The following is a 22,076-nucleotide window of genomic DNA, read 5'->3' on the forward strand; positions in this document are numbered from 1 at the left end:
GCAAAGTGAATATTTTATTACTCGAAATTTTAAGAATCGAATCGTCAAAAACCGCGAGTCGATGTCCGAGAGTTACCTGCCAGAGGCTGCGAAGTAAATTCTTTCACAAATTATATTTATAACCACAGTCCCGAGGGCGTTGATCCGCAAGCGAAACAGTATTTTTTATTATTATAGGTTGAGACGTGGCGCGAGAAGCGGAAGAGAAACTGTTGAACGATATCAAGTGCTTGAGATATATGGAAAAAAATGAGTGAACGAAGAAAATAGATAAACTTTTGGACCGGAGATTCACTACTTCTGCTTCCGTAAACCCTCTTCGGATGTTGCCGTATAAATAGTCACGTTACGAGGTTATACCGGAAATTTCGTAACTTACGAGAAACTCCCGTTCACTCGGGAATCCTGCATCATATCGGTGCGATAATGAAAATAAGAAAAGTTTCGTTGGTGGTGCGATTTGTTGAACGAAATTGCAAATCGACAGAAAAATTATACGCGCGAATAAATTTAGCGGTGAAACTGGCCCAATGGGCCTTGAATGCCAAGGTTTTTGGCTTCGCCGAAGGGTTTTGAGAAAAAGCAAAAAATAATGTCTTTACTATCGATAACGATGCTGATTTGTTTTGTTTGTTATTCTTTGTGTTTTCTTGTAATACTTGTCTGCTCACGTTTTGTTGCGTATGCGAAAAAAGATATCAATTGTCAAGGTATAATTCGACTAGGCTTGGGTTCATGTCCCATTCACGGCACATCATAGGCCCTTTGGCTATAGGCGCAGGGCGTTGCCTATGGCTGCTTCAGGAAATGAGTGGATACCAGCCGTAGGGTAAGCATCGAGGGTGGTTCACGAGCTTAGCTCACCTCGCCGCCCCCAGGCCTACCATGTTTCTATGTATTTCGCTAAGCTTCGCTACCCTTCACTCGCGTATGGAGACTCCGCGTCTCTTCGCCTGCTCTTCCTTCACCTCTGAAACAGAAACGGAAACGAAACCACTTTCCGTTAGTTATCGAATTTTCATGGGGGTGAAAGGGGGTTAGGAAATCGTTAGGAAAAATTCGTACTTTGCATCTTTAGGGTTGTTTGAAATTTAATAATTCCATGAAATCGAAATTGTACGATCATGATTTTTCAAAATGCGTGTAACGAAATTTAAATTCCATTTTTTTTTATGTAAATACAGTGTCTCGTATCATTTCTCTTGCAATTCTGTCGAGATAAGTTTCTTGCAGTGGTTACTCAGTACTTTAATACGTGTAAATATAAAACTTATATGGTTTAGAGTTCGTTCAAATACCGACTAACACCTACGCTTGTACATTAGCAAGTGTCTAGTCGTCGCTGAAAATTTACGACGTCATGAGAGCAGCCCCGCATGTAGTTACGTGTCAAGTGACGCAGTAAGCTCGGAGCTTCTTATTTCCGACTGTGTTTGTTAAATCGTAAATCCTGCGAGTATTTTCGGGAGGGAAATGAATTCGTTAAAGAGAAAAAGAAAGAAAAAAACGGGGCTTGGAATAAAGTTCGAGTATTATAATAACGAGAGAAGCTGACGTATTCGGCGAGGGCAAGTCGCGAGGTGAAAAAGGCTCATTCAAAGGTCGGCTTTTGATTGTCGAGGACCCTTGAGAGTGGGCGAGCCACGCAGTTAATCATTGCGACATAGTATCTGCGTCAAAGCTTTGCATGCCAAATGACGGAAGACGAGGCAGGTCGCGATGAAAGAATTTTTACCAGCCTTAAATACATATTGTAAAGCGTAAAGGAAAAAATTTTAATTTCCGTATGAATCAGATATTTTATAATGAAATTGAATCGTTACTTCAATTTGAATCTATGATTATCCAAGCTCGCAGCTTAATTGTTGAAAGAATTATGTATACTTACAACGAAGCTTTCGATCAGAGCTTTGATTTCAATAAGACAGCTGGACTAGATTTCACTGTATAAATCCAATTCATGTCGTAGTTTTGTGTTACAAGAAAATATTAACGTGGTTCTCCGATGATAAAGAAAACGTATCGAAACCCAGAAAATACACGGTAAATTCATTCGAATTTCAATACAGAAAGACTGTTTTTACAATAATAATTAACATTCCTCGCTAAATCAAACCAGAAACCGCATTGCTTCACGAGCACCTATAGTTATTAGTGGTTAATTCGAGAAGCGGTTTCATGAGTGGGGAATTAAATTCATTGGAATAATTGTCGCTATTTGTGAGCCGCAACAATTAAGCGCGTAATAACTCGATATGCATAACTTACATGAACCAAGCGTAATAATGTTACTCGAAAATAGTTATAATTGCAGATGACAATAACAAGCGTTTGATAACTACCTATAATTTTTCCATCTATTTTGTTTTTGTTTAGTTTTTTTTTTACGTTTTCTTTGCAGTGCACAATAAATTTTCATCGCACTACGACGATTCTTTTTCTCTGTAGCAATGACAAATCGTTCTACACACAGGTAAGAAGAATAGAATGAATTGAACGCGACGTATGTATTGACAAGTATTGGCAGTCCAATCTATTCGGCTGTTCCAAACAAGTCCAGCTGTGCACCATAAATTCCCATACAATCTACGAATTTTTCAAGAAGTGAAAAATGATCGTTGACGGAAGAGAACGTATCGGAGAACGGAAAAACTTTGTCCCAAAGAAGTTGTTCTCCATTTTTTTTTTTTTTTTGTTTGTTTTTTTTCAACACATTTATTACAGGACCAACGATATAGCTTTTGACATACTTCGTGGTGACAAATGGGGGCAGGTACGAAAATTAAATACCGAAATTTTCATCTCCCGAAATATTATTTAGATACCGAGCGTTTCGCGTCTTACATATTATTCCTAAACTTGTTGAAAAGCTAATAGAAAATCACTAATCAAAACTCAAGGTTTTGCGGGTCGCTCCGCAGCTGAAGGTGCGTTTCTTCCGGGTGGCTGACCCGCATTCGGGCTCGGATATTCGAATCGTTGAACTTTCTTCTGGGGTTGAAATTTTTAGTTTTTTTTTTTGTTTTCATGGTATCGAAAACCCGACTTTTGTAAGCGTTATAGAGTAGAGAAGATATCGAATAAACGTAAACCCGGGAAATTTGATTCAAGCTATTTAAGGTATTCGATGGTTAGCACGAGACACGTACTGATAGATCACGCCGCAAATAACATAGTTATAATATAAATTTGATCTTGATCGAGGAACCGGAAGTATTTAAAGTGAAACGGGTGAAAACAGCGAATGAAAATAACAAAAAAGCAATAGCGAATTGATGCTAATACTAATAAATGTTGAAAAAAATCAGCGAATAGAATATATATATTGGAAAAATGTGGGGTTGATCGGTTACCTGTTTGACGATTTAAGAAATCGGTGGTAGCTAACTCTCCTCTCTCTTCTCTCCCTCACTTGCTCTCTCTTATGTTTATCTCTCTCTCTCTCTCCCTTCTCTTTCTCTCTCTCACTCTCTCTCTCTCTCGTCTCGCGACGAACACCTTTCGCCGGCGTCGAAGTTCCGCTCGTCAGGTCTATCCTGAGACAACGTCCGGAGGTTTCTCTGTCTCGCTTCCGCGACCGGCAGGCATGTAATTTTCCCGGCTCTAGCGCAGCGTCAGGACGCATCTAGATACATAGCGGAGGATAAGCGTCGCGGCGCCGACGCGCCTTCGTCGTCGCCGAATCAATAGCTACCCCGGATCACGTGACGCGGGCAACGCGGAACGAAGACGAGAGAGAGAGAAAAGAGAGGAGAGGAGAGGAGAGGAGAGACGAAGATGGAATCGATACACACGCACGCACGTATGTGCAATTCCTGAAATCGTACACACAACCGCGTGCGTAGAAATTTACACGAGGAATGAGGCTGGCTGTTCTTTGTTGACGATTAGCCGAGACGCACGAGTAAATAAATGACAGGATTTTCAACCCCCTTTTTAAGAAATCTCACGGAGTCACGGTGATCGGCTGTATATCTAATTGTGTAATGGTTACTAGTCTCGAAATAAATTTTTTTTAATGTACTAACCTAAATCCTGGACTCCTATATCGATTTCAACATTTAGGGGTGTAACTCATCGATTTTATTTATTCTCTGGTATGTTGTTGTACAGGAAAAGAGATTAAGCATGGATTTTTTCTTACGCGATAATTCGGCCGTTTGTAGAAGGGTAAAAACGATCCCTAGAGCTTAACCCAAAAAACAAATAGGATGCAACCCCTCAAAGTAAAATCAATCCGCATATTATTGTTTGTCGACGGCAAACAATGTCCGATTGGTTTGATGGGAAGCATTTTCCGTCACTGTCGAGAAATCCTAAGATATCGAATTTTGGGGCTAAATTTTAAGGGTGGTTTTTAGCCATTTAATGACCGAGTTAACACTCGAAGAAAAGTGTTCATAACACAGGGTGAAGAAAGCCGGGAAAGAGGGTTAAAGCCAAATCCTCAAAACTCTCACATTTGAATTGAGATATATGTTTCCATGAAAATTTTTAAATTTTTGCTTGAAAAAATTACCACTAAACCTTCGATTCTTGGGACAGAATTTAGAGTTCAAATCGGAGCCCGACATTTACTTCGAGATATTTTATACAAGCCCTATGAAAGTAACAAAGTTCCATAAGGACCGTATTCGAAACCACCCTAATTAATGTGAATATACATATAATTGTTTTGAAATACGTTTCATGACCTCTAGCTTAATTGTTATTGCAACACGTCCACCTCAGTCTTTCTTTACCGTATATAACCAAAGGTCGATACAGCAAAAGGCTAATCATCATCTGAATACGCTCGAGATTAATTTTGAGCCAGTGCGGTTAAGGGAGCATATAAATACTCTCAGCACCAGCGTAAAATAAACTCTCGACCAAAAGGGGATACTGATTACTGGTTCTTCTCGGAAGGCTCTCGGCTCGAGGGGGTTAAAACCTGGTATTAGAGGCATCGAATAGGAGGCTAGCTAACGTATGTATGAGGGTTCGTTCTATCGGGTACCTATTGGACAGGGTATCGATTCTGAGGGGCCGATATTACGCGTGAATTTCTCTTTCACGTCTCTTTCCTGCAGAGCAGAACTCATTCTAATTTACAACTTTGCATGTACCTAGTCCGAAGTATTAAAAAAAGAAAAAGGTTCCTACGAGTATATGCAGCAGAATTTTCCGCAGAATAAACTTCATGGTTATACGAATCGAGACATTCGAATAATGGGATATTGGTACCTCTGCATTATGCGGTATGTCAGCAGGTATGTGCATACATACAATGTAAGATTTTACGCTGTTTGAAAACGCGAGCTAAGCCACGTGCTCGACGACGTCATCGACCGCGGCTTGCTTGGAAAATCGAAACTGAATAATATACCTGAGATGTAGATTATGTAGGTTCATGCACCTTCCAAGACAGGGTTAGAGATTCTCGAATGCCAAAGGGGAGAGCAATGAACGGTACAGTACCCTGATTAATTGTGCAAAATGTAGATCAATGATAAATTTCAAATACTTCAAAGGTATTGCGGCATCCGACTGTTTTTTAGCATTGAAAACCGCATTGTTTGTCCGATTTCTATGGATGTAAATGGATCAATTGATTCGTGAACGTAATACTCCGTAATCTGTCTGAAATGGATTTCCTATAACAGTAATGATTTCGCCGATAATTAAGCGTCAGCTTAACGTTCGTAACCTGTCACGCAGTTTGATATGCGGTATTTTTTCGACTAACGAACAACCGAAAAAAAAATCGATGCGGTGGACGGTCCGTGAATAATTTATTCACGAACACGATGAACGGATACAGTTCGCGAAAATAGCATAAAAGGCTCATTTCGTTAATTTGATACGTCATAATTAGGGTGGTTAGAAAATATGAAAAATTTCTCGTTCTTAGCCCCGCAAATTTTAGTGCTCGATAGAAAAAAAATCTTCCCGAAAGATGAGCTCTTTAGATTGAATTTAGCAGGTCACGTTTCTAATTTTTATTTCTCAAATGAATGCCAAATGAATGACATGTGAAAATTTCAGTTTTCGTTAAAATACTCGTAAAGTCTTCGATATTTTTCAAAATCATGCATCGATCCTTAGAGCTGATTCGTAAAGCTTTTTAAACCTCTGTAAGAAAGCGCAGTTATGATTATTATCGAAAAAGAGAAAATCGATAGTTTCAAAATCAATGTGTGTTTTAATGATGATATTCATGCTTTGTTAGAGATATTTGGAAAGCTTAAAAAATCAGATTCAAGGATCTATGTATGAATTTTAATTATAACGAATGGTATATATACAAGAATTTTAACCTCTAATGAAAAGTCGAATTTCCCCATGCTAAAAGAATGGGAAATAAAAATGACTACATATTTATTACTTAAGTTAAAGACTTGAGCTAGAGAACTTACTTTTCCGGATGATTGTGTTTCTATGAAACACTGACATTTCATAGGATAAGAGCAGAAAAAAAACTTTTTTCAAACCACCATAGTAATTATATTAATCTCTTTAAGCCTTATTGTTTTCGAGAAACACGTTGACAAATTTTATCACGTATGCCTATTGAACTGATCCCTTTATCTTGGAATTTCGAGCACTTTCTATCATCGAAGATGGAAAAACCGGTCGCGTTTTTATCACACATATGTCAAAATATAAAATTTGAAGTAAAATCTGAATTTCTTCACCAGATCGTTGAAAACATATTTTGTCATTGCAAAGAAAGATAAGAGTTGCTTCAATGAAGTTCATCTTTATCGGCACAAAAAATGTCGCACCCTCGCATAATCTTTACAGTTTACATAACAATTTCCATAAGTCGATGAACATTTCCCCGATAAAACTTGGCACGTGCAATTTTCGAGCAAGACAAACTTACAACTAAGAGTTTGAACGTTGAACCTACGTACCATCGGCACTTGCTACACCGTGGCAGCGGGTCTGCACATCTAGAATCCGATATACGATAAAATTTGAAAAACAGCGACTGTTCTGCATCCACGTCCGGTATCGTCTACCGTCACCCCTAATACGCTAGCTTTTGCGGTAGGGCTCGGAATTACAGCGCGGATTCTCAGGCAGTATCCACGCATGAGTGCGACGCAGTTTTCGAATCCTCCACCCCCGCCGCCCCCACAGCGAGTAACAGAGAGGGAAACGGGAACGAGGACGCGTTTTACGCGTCGGACGACTCCTGGTGACCTTCAACTTGAAGGGGAAACCCTTTTCCGCCCCCGCCTGACCCTTTCCGCCCCACCATTCAGCACCGCGAATGCGAGGGACGGAGGGTTGCAGGGGGGCGTAGCGGCTAGTGAATGGACCGGAATATTCCAGCGGCATCGAATCTTCTCGAGCTTTTCGAACCCCTCGATCCCCCCAACCCCGGACATTCCACTCTCGTCGACTCTTGCGAACTTACGACGCATAAAGTAGAATTGATTTTTAAAAATTTTTCTCTCCGATCTTAATAATAGCGCTTTAGCTATAGGTATTTAGCTCCGAGGAAAGAAAAATGTTGTAGATTTTACATCTTCCGTGGTGAATACATGGATAGAAATTTTTTTTATTCAAGGGGGCAGATCCGAGTAGATGACTAGAAAAGTAGGCGAATTTCCATAATTTTTATCTAAAAAACTATTTATTCGATTTCACAGTGTTTCTTTTTTTTTAATTTTTGATTTCAAAGTTTATTTATTAAGGTACATTCACGAATTTTTTCATAAAAATTTATCTACTCGTAGAGTTGTTACAGTGGTCGATGTAAAACATGTTTCGTACTGACACGGTTTGCGGTTCCTAGGATTTTGGACAGTCGGTTGATGTAAAATAAAAAATTCCAACGGGATCTTGAAGTATAATATATTCAGCCGTACGCTGCGTATTGATTTTTTTTTTTTTATTAACGAAACAGTGAACGTTTCGACTTTAACGTTCGTTTTCGTGCCTAAATTCAAGACCTTTTGCGAATCATGCAATTTACACACAATATTCTTCATAGTTTAAACTTTAAAAAACGCGAATAAAAAGAAAATCGATTTTTTAAATATTCTACTCCGATGTGCCCCCTTAAATCTACAGCAATTGTGGCTAGATTTACAAATCCGATAATAAGAGTTATAAAACCAATAGTATTATTGAGTTACGATATCGTCAGATTCATAAAGTTTTGGACAAATTTTTACGGACAGAATTTCGATCTGCATGCAATTTAAACACATGAGATTATAAAGCATGCAATCATCCCTCTCTTGATCAATTTCGTCAAATTTTCGAATTGAAATCTATTAATCTTCGAATTTTTAGCTGCACTTTCTATCGTCAAAAAAAAAAAAAAAATGATACGACTTTTTTAGTTCGTGTAAAAATGTATTTCCAAACGTGAAATCATTCCCGACATTTTCAATCCTCTACTTGCGGAGAGGCATAAAATAAATGGTTTTCATTCTCCAGAGTGAGTTCGTAATTAAATCGGTATAAATATTCCGGGGATCTCGAATTTTCCGAATATACATATATGTATATAAGATAGGAGGTATTTTAACGGAAATCAACTGGCGGAATTTGCAATCAGGCGGGTCGATTCCACGCAAATGAAATGAAACTGGCGAGTTGGGGATCGAGTATAATTACGTCCTTGGAGGTCGCCGTGCTTACCAAGTCATTTCCCTCTCTTCCTCGAGGTGTTAGCGTTGTATTTCACTCGATCGCACGTGAGCAACGCAAAGTTTCAGGTTTATGTCTAAATATAGCAAACGACGACGCGTTTAACGCTTAAATAACTCGGTCAAACTGCGCTACTCCGTGATAGATGTGCGAGGAGACTTAGCGGTTTCGTATCGTCCGATAAAATATCACTTTTGCACACGTGGCGGGCTAATCCGCAAAAAATCTTCTCATCTATTCCATCGCCTTTTCCCATATCTCGTAGCTGATGCAAGAACATAATTTCACTCTTTGCAGAAAACCTTATTCTTCCCTCCGGACTTCCGTCGCCTTAGCATCGACCATTTGTTGATCTATACGTATAGACATGCCAACCATTATATAGACGCATTTATCTATGAATAGATGTACCGAGAGACCCATCAACGGCAGACGCGAAACGATCGCGTGCCGTCCCCGTCAAATAAACGACGTCTCCTTTTTTCCATTTCGGAATTAGCTTATTGTTTGTATGGATATAGTCAAAGCGTTTCCGATCTTCGAAGCGGTACCGCGAGTATGAGGTCCCGAATTTCGAAGAGCCGCCGAAATCGCGTGCCGGAAGTCAGCTGCTCTGGAGGAAGCGAAAGGTTCTAACGCCTGAACATTTTCCCAGATCGTAATCTGGCGCGTGTTGTTGAAACTTGCATCCATATACTCGTATCGACAATCCCTGTCATTGGAATGTAATTGACCAGCTTGATCCAGCAATTAAAATTAAATAATCAAGCCATCGTGTGTTGTTATAGCAATAAACAATGAAAGGATTAAAACCGTTCGGCGAAGTCGATGTCGAAGCAGTTGGATTAAATTTCGCCGGGATGAATTTTGTCAAATGATTATTTTGCTGGATGCTTGCTATAACACAGGTTTATCAATAGTGATTATAATTGTATGATCGATCTATACTATCAACCGAATTAGAATCAGACTGTACATTGATATGCACTGCATGGCACCCATGCCGTTTCAAGGTCTATACAATCAGGGTGGGGGTCAAAACTTGAAAGGGTCAATATTGCATGCGAAAATGAAACAACGAAAGTTGAAATCTTGATTTTCGAAAGTCTCACTGATTTGAATGACTACTAATCAGTAACACTTTGGAAAATCAATATTTCGAACAATTCAACTATCGTTAGTTTATTTTCGCATGTTTGAAATGTCGATATATCGACCATTTGCAATATTGACCCCTCAAGCTTTTGACCCCCACCCGAGAATCACACTCGACCATTTTCGGACGGACGCTATGTGTGTACGTGTATGTATGTATGCGATCAATTTTTTTTTATACCTCGAGAACGAGTTACCGGATTTCAATGATTTTGGTCTGAACCGAGGCGGCTTATCCAAACTTGAAATTGATTAGATTTTGGCTTTGATCGGTTTATTACTTTTTGAATTATTTTATTAACAAATTTTCAAAACATAAAATAATAATAATATCTTCAAAATATATGAATGGATTCGAATGAAAATTGGCACCGTATGATTTATGGGCTCGCTGATCACGAATCTGACGTCATATTTGCAAAATCCAAAATGACGAATCTAATATGGTAGAAAAAAACGCTAAAAATATTCGATTTTTTATAAAAATTAGTAGGCGGAGGGTTTCAGGTTCACCGATAAACAATCCAAGATCAGAATTCAAAAATTCATAATATTGGATCTACAATAGTGGTTTGAAATAAGAAAAACTCGCAATATTTTCATGTAATATTGTATCCGAGGGTTTTTGAATTGTTAATTACGAATCTGAATTCGTAGTTCGAAATTTGAATTGGTTATTAATATATTTTTCCTCTGTGAACTTGGAACCTGCAGTGTAAAAACGGCAAGTTCCAGAGCTGGCTTACGGTCAGCCTAAATCCGCTTTTTCTTTCTTTTTTTTTTTTTTTTTTAACGCGAACTATGCGAGTCTATAACTGTGTTCGCAGAAAGGAGCGAAAAAAATCACCAACGACTCAGCCTAAGGGCCCAGGTATGCGGACGAAGTCCGTTTAAAGTTGTGCCTTAGCAGGTACCTAAGTGCCATTCGCTTGACTGCCGCGGTTTACTATGCATAGTTGATAGATCTTGAGTAGAGAGTAACGACCTCCGCGTGCAATACAGCACCTTTCAGTAGCATTCACAATTCACACCGGCTAGTCTGGGCATGTAACATATAATATAATATATAAGACATTTCCGACAAAGTATAAGCGTATAATCATAACCGGCAGAAATTAATTGCTAATCGGATGACGAATAGTTGAATTGAATTGTATACCTATTTCTAATCTTCTCGACTTTCATTCATTCTTGTAGGTATATATTCATTCAATTTCGTGTAGCTGCAAATGTTTTATTTACCTGTCGATCATGATTGCCGGTTTTATAGCAATAATTGACGCGTTACATACGCAGTCTGAAGTTTATACCGTGCATTCTCGGTGTATCGTAAACTTGTGATAAAATCAACCAATCTTGATATGATAATACTGGCTGTGAGAACTATGTCAGATATATTAGTTGATACTTGGATGGAAAAGGAAATGTGTAGAAAGTACAATGTTTCCTTTATATACACTTGTGATCGTGTACATCCACTCGATACAAATTTACTTCGTTAGATAATAGATTCGATGATTATACATAGCGTTTTTCTCCCTCTCTCTCTCTGTCTCTCTCGTTCTCATGTATCTTGTCCAGCGTTTAAATTACTACGACTATGAATAGACAGAATCGTAAACCACAATAAATATATTCAGTTTTTCTGTAACAGACAAGTGTGTATTGAGAAATGTAAAATGGCTAATGATTATTGTTATTTTTTAAACGTGACCTGCAGAGTCCGCTGTTTTAGTATTGATTGTACAGATACCGCGTGCCTCGAACGAACTACACATATAGACGTCAGTTTAAACCTCGGTTGGTAGTATTTTTCGCCCAGTGACACGAATAACGTAGGTATTTAAGTGAATCATCGCTAGGACGAATTGTTCCAAGCATCAACGCTGACGGTATTTGTTATGAAAAGTGTGATGACTCACCGTATTTGCAGCTTATATTTGGGCAGAATATCCGCGGACGGTGAAGGATTTTGTCAGGAGAGTATCGAGGAACGAATCTCTGATGCACCTCAAAACACTGTCGGTATGGTTACTGTGGTTGGTATTACACACACAATCGGAGCCGGCATTGAAGCATGGCGGCCATCTTTGCTGGATAATTCCATGTAGGTACACCCGAAGAGAGCAGCGCGCATTCCCTGTTCGTAAACTGTCGGAGACATCGAAGAAGAAAACAGTATTTAATAATAAAATATTCAATAAATTATCGTCAACTACAATTATATATACCTACCCCTCTTCTTTTCACACGTTTTGAGAATAAAAAAACCGTTGCAAGATTCGAATATCGTATCAGTTTTATCACTTTCTTTGCTAGTATGGTCACTAGATTCTTGGATCATAGAAGAGATGATGCTTGACTAGACATACTTCTGTGAGAGAGATGGAAATGAATCTACGAGAATTACGTGCGTGTAATGCGCTCTTTGATTTTAAGCTGATATTCGCGACGCACCTATAGAGTAGTTCCATCGTTTGAAAATAATTTCGAAGGGTTCAAATGATCTGCGTCCCGTTATTGGTCGCTTTCTTTTGTTTTCGAAAGCTAGTGTAGACGAGCACGTTCATAACTCGAAATTATAATCCTATAGCTTTAATAAAGAATTTAATTAACGATCACTCACTAAGGTTATTCACATTTAGATATATAGTTATCTTTATGATACACTTTAAGTACGAGTGTAAATTCGATTTTGTGCGATAGCAAATTAGCTTAAGATGTCGTAGACGCGTGTAAAATTCGTTTTTCTTAATTTTGCAACAGATATCCATGTACCCTCAGGAAAAGGAGGTCGACACTTGAAAAACTCCAGAATTGGTCGTTAGATAGTCAATGTTAGGCACCTGTAGCGGATTCCATATTTTATTGACAGGAAATATGTGCATATTTTTGTTTTAGTTATTAAACGATATAACATGAGCAGTACGTGATGCAAGGCGCGTGTATTGTGCGCCTGATCTGTGGCAAACATGTAATGTTTACCTTTCCTTACAACCTTGACCGAAATAAAAATAGCCGTTAAAAAATTTTTTGTGTTATTACATTTCTAGGGAATATTTGCACAGGCAGTAGCTGAACCATTTTGCTGATAAGGCTATAAAAATCGTCTTAGGTATTGGGTCATGTAAATATGTAAAAATTTTGAATTCGAATTGGCGCTGAATGTCATCAGCCTTTAAACCCAATTCCGTATCGGTACCGTATTTGGAGGATCAATTAGATGACAGAAAACATTGCTAACCTCCGGAAAGTTCGGATACAAAGTTTTCCGGGTTTTGTTTTCGAAATATTTTGAAATCCCGAAAAACAACTTACCAATAATTTTCGCCCACTTAGGGTCCTGTTATCGCGTTTCAACGTCATAGAGGTTGAGAGATTCACTGAGACATTGAACTTTCAATAGCGGCACAAAAATTTAGCAATATTAGATCAAGAAACAAATGTGAAATATCGCAATATCGCAATCTGAATTGTTTTTTGTTTCCAGTATAAGTTTCGCTATGAAGGCTACCCTGGTGGAAGAAAATCCATGGATATACAATTACTATTTATGCATGTATAAAATGTGAGCATAAAAAAATAATCTAAACATTATTGTTATTCGGTAATTTAGTATCATACAGTTTAATTTTCGCAATCTTGAAATCGTCTAATTTAAATCTATAAGTTTATGATTTCAACGCTAGTAAAAAAGTTAGTACAGTTTTGTGAGGACTTTAATGCCTACTAAGATTGGTGCTGCCATCTATACTTGCGGAAAAACACTCTCGCGTTATCTACAACCACTGATATAGGTATATAACTACCATATCAGTGTCTACAACTCTTTGTGAATGCGTTCAAGTAGTAAAAAAAATCAACAATTGGTTAAAATGCAAGATACGGGGACGCTTATTTTCCAGAAACATTCTGAAGTCAATAAAATCTCTTCTAATATCATAATCAATACTCATCACTTAATTAGATAAAGAATACGGATAATTAGGTATGTGTAAAAATAATCATAGCATAAATTTATTTCAGCTCATACTTTCACACTGCCGTTGACTGAAGATACCTACATATTACTTATACATTGTATATATCTTCGGGCAACGATACTGCGATCAACTTCAACATATCTCAAATAAAAAAAACATGCAAAAAAAACAATATATATATAATTTTCTTAATAATTTATAAAGTCTCTTCACGTCCCCTGAAGATGGTAAACAATAGGTACAGCAATTGTAAGAAGAAACATTATAGAATATTGTTATATGATACATAGTACACATCATATAAAATAGTAGGAAATTTGTATTGCAAAAATGATCGAGATTGCGGAAAAAATTGGCCTTAACAATCACTATGATTATGTATAACAAGAGTAAACTCAAGAATGATAACCATAACCAGTCAACTATTGCTAATAAGTTGGAAATGGGATTTCAATAGTGTTTAGTGTTTTTTCTAATTCAAAATCCCATCTATGGTGGCAAAGGCTAAATATTGTTGACGTGATACCGTCAGAGTAGTAGTGGTAATGTGCATAGCTTTAATCAAATCTCCGTTTATTTCCTAGTTCGGATAACTGTACGGGCCATTGTTAGACGAAAAACATGGGATTTTCTATTATTCCTTGATGAAGAGTCAATTTCTTGCGCTGCTCTTCATTCAGATTATGGATGTTTATAGGAACCCTGAAAAAATGACCACTACATTAATAAAACGCTGAATTGAATGAAGCAAACATAGAAATATGTAATTACTTTTAAATACTGATATTCAGTTTTGATATCATGGTATTAAAAATATAAAAAATTTGAAAATATTGAAAGATTTTTGCCATAGTTTTTCAGGAACTTACTCTTCGGTGTGAACCCTCGCTCGATATGCAGCCAAGTGAGCGTAATAGGTGGGTGCCGGATAACTGACGGACCGTGTACATCTTGAAAACATGTGACACAGATAATACGTCAACTGCTCGATCTCGTCTTCAGACATATTGCTGTCATCCCAGAGACATCTATACTTTGTAGGTCTAGCCACACCCTAAAGCGAAATAACTATTATTTCTTAAGTCACTACGAATCAGTTAGGATTTATCGTTTTTCGTTTGAATACATCGCGCTACATGAGGATAATACTTTTTGCAGTCGATTTTATTTCCGCTCAATTCACCGAGGCGTCAATAGGTTGAAAATTCGGCAATGAAGATTGTTTCGATGAGTCTCGTGTTGAAATATGAGAAACATCTTACCTGAATGCTGGCATGCGACACAAGGTAGAAGTCGATGTGTGAAGGATGCGTTATCATAGTATCCACAACTGTCCCAGCTTGCACGTTGAAATTTTTACGCGCATCATCAGAATTTCGTTCGTCTGTGGGAAACAGACGAACGTGGTGCCTCTTTTGTACGACCAAAAACGTGATTGGCGGTTTGTAGTTTGCATTCAATTGCGCGCAGGCTCTTTGAATGGCCGGTAGCTCTCGGCTCAAGACTTGGGCAAACTGACCTTCACTTACTCCGTCTCTGCAAAGGTGCGAATACATATAAACAGAGTGTGATTGAGTTGGTACATTTAACGAACAAATGCTGATTGAAATATTTGGGGATATCTTTTACCTGTAGAAAATGATCTGCTGAGGCTGGTGACCAGTTGATTTATAAAAGAACAGTAATTGTTCTTTAACCATTCTTTGCAGATCTAGAATAATCTCTTCCCGAGGTGGTTGCAGCTGACACTTGATATTATACTTGAATTGTGCCTTTGCATCATGACTAGCTGCTACCTGCAATTACGTTACATATGAAATCATTCGAACATCACTCAAAGATACTTTAATTACTTATGTTTATGAGCTGTAGTATCCAGAACACATATTATAAATATCAGTAAAAATATACCGCAGCTATCGATGGTACATCAACGGCGTCTGGTGGAGGATGAGTTACATCAGCGCCAATAATTATGCATGGTCTCATGAGGCATTTTGGTCTGCAAGAAAAAGTCGATGTCAAATAATAGACTTAAAATATTTTGGGTGCAGTTCTAAAAGAATGAAGTAAAAGTTGATGCAACATACTTGAGATTATTATCCATTATCATGTGGTTCACACCATTTAATTTTGAATTTATTTTTAAAAGAATGTTAGATGTTGTCGCTTCACTAAGTCGACTAACAGTTCGGGCTTTAATGCACTGTGTTAATACCCCGATATGGAGTTCTGCCGCTTGCTTTACTTTACCTGTAATAAAGTATATTTATAGTACCAAGCTGCAAGTGAAAATGAACTTACATGACATTTCTTTAGTACAGTTAAATATCAGATTCATAACGAAGCTTCAACATAATATTTTGGTTCAAGCTCGAACAGAAATTTTGTAGCAGAAACTTACTGTATGCAGATCCACGATCAGGTATAACCACAATGATTAATTTTAAATCTTTATTTTGCTGGAAGAAGTTGTTGATCCCACGAACATCACGCGTTGGTGGATCCAATGTGACATAGGGTGTAAGTGCCTCACCAAGGTTCATACCACATTTTATTGCTACAACAGATTCGGTGCAGTGAGTTACTAATCAATATCCATATCTATGAAATATTAGCAATAGAAACAAAAAGCGTAGTTTTATAACATACTCGAATCTTATTCAAAAGAAATTACTGTGGTTGAAAAATGCGTACCATTTGCTCTCAAATCATCTGCAAGCCTGTACAGATCATTTTCTCTCGTATATCTGCCGTTTAAATTAAGAATTGTCCAAGTTTTAGGTTGTAAGTCAGCGGCGTTACTAAATCTTGATGCTCTCCATGTCCCCCGACTGACTTTAACTTGCCGGTCATACATCAGTACCGGTGGATCAAGCACTCTAGCAGGTACCTTTTCAAATCCACCCCCGACAGATAGGCCAAACTCTTTCACGCAAGGATCATTATTGAAATTGATCGACGCAAACTGCAGCATAAACGAATGCCTTTATTCAATCATTCATTTGTAGTTCACTTCTACTTTTGACTGAATCAGTCTCTATATGAGTCAAGGGCTGATACTATGTCGAAATTTAAATTCGTGACATATTAACACGTGTTATTAATTCAACTATGATAAGAGTCCACTGATGGCAGCCTGTTGATTTGAGTAACTTTTTACTTAAAAAATACGGTTTCCACGTGATTATTTCCACATATGTAATTGATTTGTCATATTAAAATGATAGTGTCAATAACTCACCGCATCCATAATTTTCTTCTTCCGGATGTCAGTACTTGTAGCAGCAGCTTTAATCATGTTGGACGTTTGTATTTCGTCCATTTTTTTTATTGTCACTTGACCAGGAACGATTGTGCATAACTGTAAAATTGCGATGGTACATTTGAACATTTCGAAGATTTTACTCACATCATTCACAACTGGTATAATTTTGTGTGAAGACTATTTCGGAAGTTTGTATATATCTGTTGTAATTTTACTTCAATTATACACGTATATCTTATATAGAAAAAAAAAGATCATATAATTCTATTTACCTCAGCTGGTACATAGATCTGTCGATTGCGTCCACCAACCCAGACACAGGGAAGTTCGGGATTTTTGATTGTATAGTTCTTTTCTTTCCGGAAATAGTCGTAAACGGATGTTTTAGTTCCATTGTCCAATGTGAAAATGCTCTTCACTGCACTTTGCATAAGATCATTTATTCGCTGGGTTCGCTTTGATGTGGGGTGTCCAGGAATTTCGTAAATAACTTTTAACCCTGCATGAAAAATCACAGATTACGCTCGTGTTATATCGTATTTTTTTCAGAGTATGTAATTGATTACGATATAATAAAATTTTTCACAAACCCTTGAGTTGTTTTGCAATGTTCATTTTACTGTATTCCACGTCCTTTGGGGTGAATCGAGATCCACATATTTCTCGCATATAATCGACTATATTTATCGCTTTTGGAAATCCTTTGTGGGCCACTGCATGGTAAAAACATTCAAACTTTCAGTAAATACGTATGTAATATATGCGGACTATACCCGTACAATGAGGATATTTTAATTGAATTTCCGTTTAATTACCGTCGACGTTTAGGTATGGTTTCCAACCGATAATAGCCGATTGAAACATGCCTACCCATAACTCCATACCATTTCCCAAATCTACGATTTGTCCTTTTGGAGGTTGAAAGAATGATCGACCGACCTGTAGTTGAGAAAGTTTACAGTTACGAATAAAAGTTTGATTGACTCAGAGCCAATCACAATTACAAATATATTTATTTCCACAATTCATAAGTGATGGAATATTTTTCGTTGCGAAATGGCAATGGAAATGTTTTATTGGATTACATTTAATTACCTGTACACATTTGGAAGCAGCCCCATGGCGTAAAACAACATCGATTGCTTGCACTGCAGTTTGCTCAATTTGAGGCATACCAGGAGCAACACGCGGCAACCACGAAAGATCAATATCAGCAACTCTGGTGATGACCACCTTGTATGATTTGTTTTGTTCACGCTCTGGATTGTAAACCTCTATTTCCGCTTTCATCTTTTTATAGGAAACATAAGAGTAATTGTAGTTGCGAAGTATTTAATTCAACAGGTAAATTGATATGCACTTTCTCATGAAGTAAAGAATGATTTCTTGAAAATCCAATTAAAAGACAGAATAATCAATATGAAATTATAGATACTTACACCTTCGCCAAATGGAAGTACTCCACTGCTGTATATATTTCTCCTGCCATCAAAAGCAGGGTGTCGATTGGGGAAATATTTTTCACGAATAGCGTTGTAGGTTCTTCTTAGCATGAATTTTGGTTTATCAGGATCAAAGGTAATATCATAGTGCACAGCATGAGGATTGAAGTTTGGGCTAAACTTCAGTGACACTACATTTGCTTCTACTACAATCGGTCTTCCCATTGTTCCTGCTTTCGCTACATTTTTACGACGGGGAATCAAGCTCATTTTTGCCATGTCTTCCTGCACTGATTCCACAGATATTGTAGAAGCCGTCTGTTGACAAGAATATTTATTTTATATACAGTAAACCTAATCGTTAGCATTAGTTAGAATTAGTTCAACGAACATAAGGTACATTATAGCAAACTATTGTTATTCGGTTGGTTTCTGTACCTGCTGTGGTTGTTGCTGAGGAGTTTGACGAGGTCCTTGTTGTTGTGATGAGCCTTTTTGGGATGATGGCAGTGGTTGCGCTTGTTTTGGACCTTGTTGTTGCGGGACCTGCTGTGGTCCAGGTTGACGAGGTCCCTGTTGCTGTGATTGTCTTGGACCTTGTTGCTGCGGGAGCTGCTGTGGTCCAGGTGGACGGGATCCCTGTTGCTGTGGTTGTCTTGGACCTTGTTGCTGCGGTCCATGTTGGGGTGGTGGCTGCTGTTGTGGCACTTGCTGCTGTCACAATAGTGTTTCATTTTCACCGATGATATGTTGATGTAACTGTCAGAGATGCATAAGATTGTTCATTTATACCTGCGATTGGCTGCCGGGCGCCTGAGGTCGAGGTCCCCATCCAGGTGGTCCCTGAGAAGGCGGACCATCTGTTGATCTGGCTCGACGTCCTATGCCTGGAATTTGTGGTTCAGAAGTGGTCCCTCTGCCCCTGCCTCTGCCTGCTCCTGTAGGAGGAGGTGTTGAAGAAGTTGAAGACAGAGCACTTGGAGGTCTTTCTGGCGCTGCTTTTGGAGGAGGACTTGGCTCTGATATAGCGGCTGCAGGCTGGGATTGAGAGGCCTGGCCTGTCTCTTGCTGTTTTCCCTTCTTTCCTGTTGGAAATAAAAGAGCATTCATCATTGTTGGTTACAGCCTTTCATTTCATTATACTATGATTTGAACAATTTGAGTATTGCAATTTGTATTTGATGAATACACTACATGGTTATCAAGTAAATTGCTTTTTCATTATTCTCGGAATAGCGATTATCAGTTGCTTAACTAAGGATTCTAAACATTTATCGCAGATTTAAGTGTAAATCTATTTATTACTTTTGAATGCTTTGCTGGACAGGTGGATAACAATCCATAACCAGTGCTGAATAACATTAAATAGAGACCGAGCTGCGATGACTAGTTTGAAATTTTATTCATGTGATGGTTGTCCAAATTCTTTGAACACAACACAAGTTATTAAATAATATATATCATATTTTTGGTTTCATTTTTAACTGATAGACATTTGATGTCGAATACATAATTTTATCGAATCTAACACGTTGGCTGAAATATCATCTTAAATATTTCAAATAAACTTCTTCAAAGGTATGTTTTATTGGAATTTTAGGTATGAGTAATATTATAAATCTAGTGTATACGAGACGGGATGTATTAAGACACAAAATGAGTACAGCTGACATATTTTATTGGTAAGTTCAAGTGCTTTTCTGCACTGATTCTTGCTTAGCTCTGCTACTCGAATCCCACTTTTGATCCACCTCTCGAACTAAGCACTACTTTCCGAATAAAACGCTCTATATACAGATAAACATACAGAATCGTCAACACTCACTATTTACCGTCCCGGTTACTACAAAATATAAAAGCAGAGTAGAACCAAACGAACCTATTCCTTACCGCTCCGGAGTAACCGACCAGCAGGTCGTTACACCCGATACAACGTTTATATGAATTGAATTTTGACGCACAAATAAAGTTAATTTTAGCAAGTACATAATCTTGGAACAGAAGATAAAATCATTTTTCGGTGATATTGTCTATATCGTAGGGACGATTCGTATCGATGAGATTAACTGAAAGGCTGAGATAAAAAAATTCGTCATGCAGCATGCGAGAGATTTGGAATCAAACATAGTAATAAGTTAGCATTAATCAGAGATGCCACTGGATTTTGAGAATTTAACCCCAAAAAGAATGACAGGTAACCCAGGTACCAAAAATTTTAGTTTGTTGGAATTAGACTGAGAGAGTTTCAAGATGTTTTTATTCCCTCTTCCAAGACATTGCAGGATTGTACAGACATATAAATGTTCCAAATTGGGAATATTGTTGGTTGTAGGTTGGATAAACAATGAGTAATTCTTACTTTGCCAGGACCATAATGTTGATTTTCGAACGTAGAATACGCGTTGCAGCACAAATAATAATCGGTACAAACGATAAATTGGAGCATACTGTGTAGTTAACTTGGAATAAATCTGCCTCTTACAAGGTCGTGAGTGAGTGAAGTAAAAAAAATGTAATATTGTCACTTACCTCTCTTTTTCGTCATCTTGAACTGCGTATAATTATATCAACAGACCCGAATTTCTGGGACGAAGAGCAATGGATGATTGAGAAGATTGGAAAATTTGTTACACGTAAATTAATTGAACTGCCCTGCGATTATTAACTCAGTTCTGAAAACCTGTCGGAACTGTATTTAACTACACATACAATTTGCATCTTAGCACTCACTGATTTCGATGGCCAATGATTTTGATCACATACATCGGTATTGCACCGGCGCTCGTATCGCATATGCAATAAATGAGAGGTGCGTGCGCACAGTTCGCCCTTACCAGCAGAATTCAGCCAATCATATCTCGAGTTAAGCAGATACAGCCAATAGTGCGATACATTTCACCAGGCAGATGTGTCTCGTCGCCGTTCTCATTCTTCTTGTTGTTTACACATTGTGCTTGTCGCTGTCAAATGAGACTCTACTTCAGTGCTCTTCGTCCGTTCCAAAAGTTGCTCCCAGTGATGTCAAAAATTTTTCATCTCTTTTGCACTGCTGAGTTCGTGACTAACCCTGCCTCTGTCCTAGGGAGTTTTTAGCACTGCCGGCAAGTTTCGGAACGCACCTTCTATGGCATGTTGTGTGACTGATCACGGAATGGCGGACGACGGAACACAATGACCAATCGTTACTTAGGGTGCGTTCCGAAATTAGCTGGCAGTGCTAAAGAGAGGAAGACATGGACCACGGATTTGAGAAAGAGCAGGCTACGAACTCGGCAGCGCAATCGAGATAAAAGATGGTTGAAACACTGGGAGCTAATTTCCTTTGCGCTGCATGTAAAATCATGGCGTTGACTGAGGTATATATCCTCAGTCAACGATCACGGTAAGTATTGAGCGCCGGCGGAAAATTTCAGTATTCTGCTGGACGTGAGTTTGAGGTCTCACAAGACTGGTCGGTAAGTTCAGAGTAATAGAATTTTATTACTCACGGATCCAGTGAGATTTACCGAATCGGAGGAAATGTCAGCTCATGGTTGTAAGTTTTTATATGCAAATCTTTCCAACGTTAGATCGACG

At 38.1% G+C, this 22,076-nt stretch overlaps 1 protein-coding gene and 1 long non-coding RNA gene across 2 annotated transcripts; both read right to left on the reverse strand.

Annotated features, from left to right (window-relative positions):
- Window positions 1-17: 17 nt before the first annotated feature.
- LOC124415946 lies at window positions 18-11,980 on the reverse strand. Its single transcript, XR_006930744.1, has 2 exons — window positions 11,730-11,980; window positions 18-970 (listed from the first exon to the last, which is right to left on the reverse strand). It is a non-coding gene; the product is annotated as an uncharacterized LOC124415946 (long non-coding RNA).
- Window positions 11,981-14,060: 2,080 nt separating this feature from the next.
- Window positions 14,061-21,178, reverse strand: LOC124415919 (protein argonaute-2-like). The gene is made up of 18 exons (XM_046896649.1): window positions 21,030-21,178; window positions 19,293-19,585; window positions 19,174-19,211; window positions 18,939-19,089; window positions 18,498-18,818; window positions 18,154-18,348; window positions 17,874-17,997; window positions 17,649-17,771; window positions 17,331-17,557; window positions 17,035-17,154; window positions 16,488-16,758; window positions 16,195-16,350; window positions 15,881-16,043; window positions 15,702-15,792; window positions 15,420-15,586; window positions 15,053-15,326; window positions 14,660-14,844; window positions 14,061-14,492 (listed from the first exon to the last, which is right to left on the reverse strand). The coding sequence occupies exons 1-18, from the start codon at window positions 21,043-21,045 to the stop codon at window positions 14,399-14,401; spliced, it is 3,009 nt and encodes a 1,002-aa protein (XP_046752605.1). The 5' UTR covers window positions 21,046-21,178; the 3' UTR covers window positions 14,061-14,398.
- Window positions 21,179-22,076: the final 898 nt, after the last annotated feature.

This window comes from Diprion similis, chromosome 2, assembly GCF_021155765.1.
Source record: "Diprion similis isolate iyDipSimi1 chromosome 2, iyDipSimi1.1, whole genome shotgun sequence".
Lineage (NCBI taxonomy): Eukaryota > Metazoa > Arthropoda > Insecta > Hymenoptera > Diprionidae > Diprion > Diprion similis.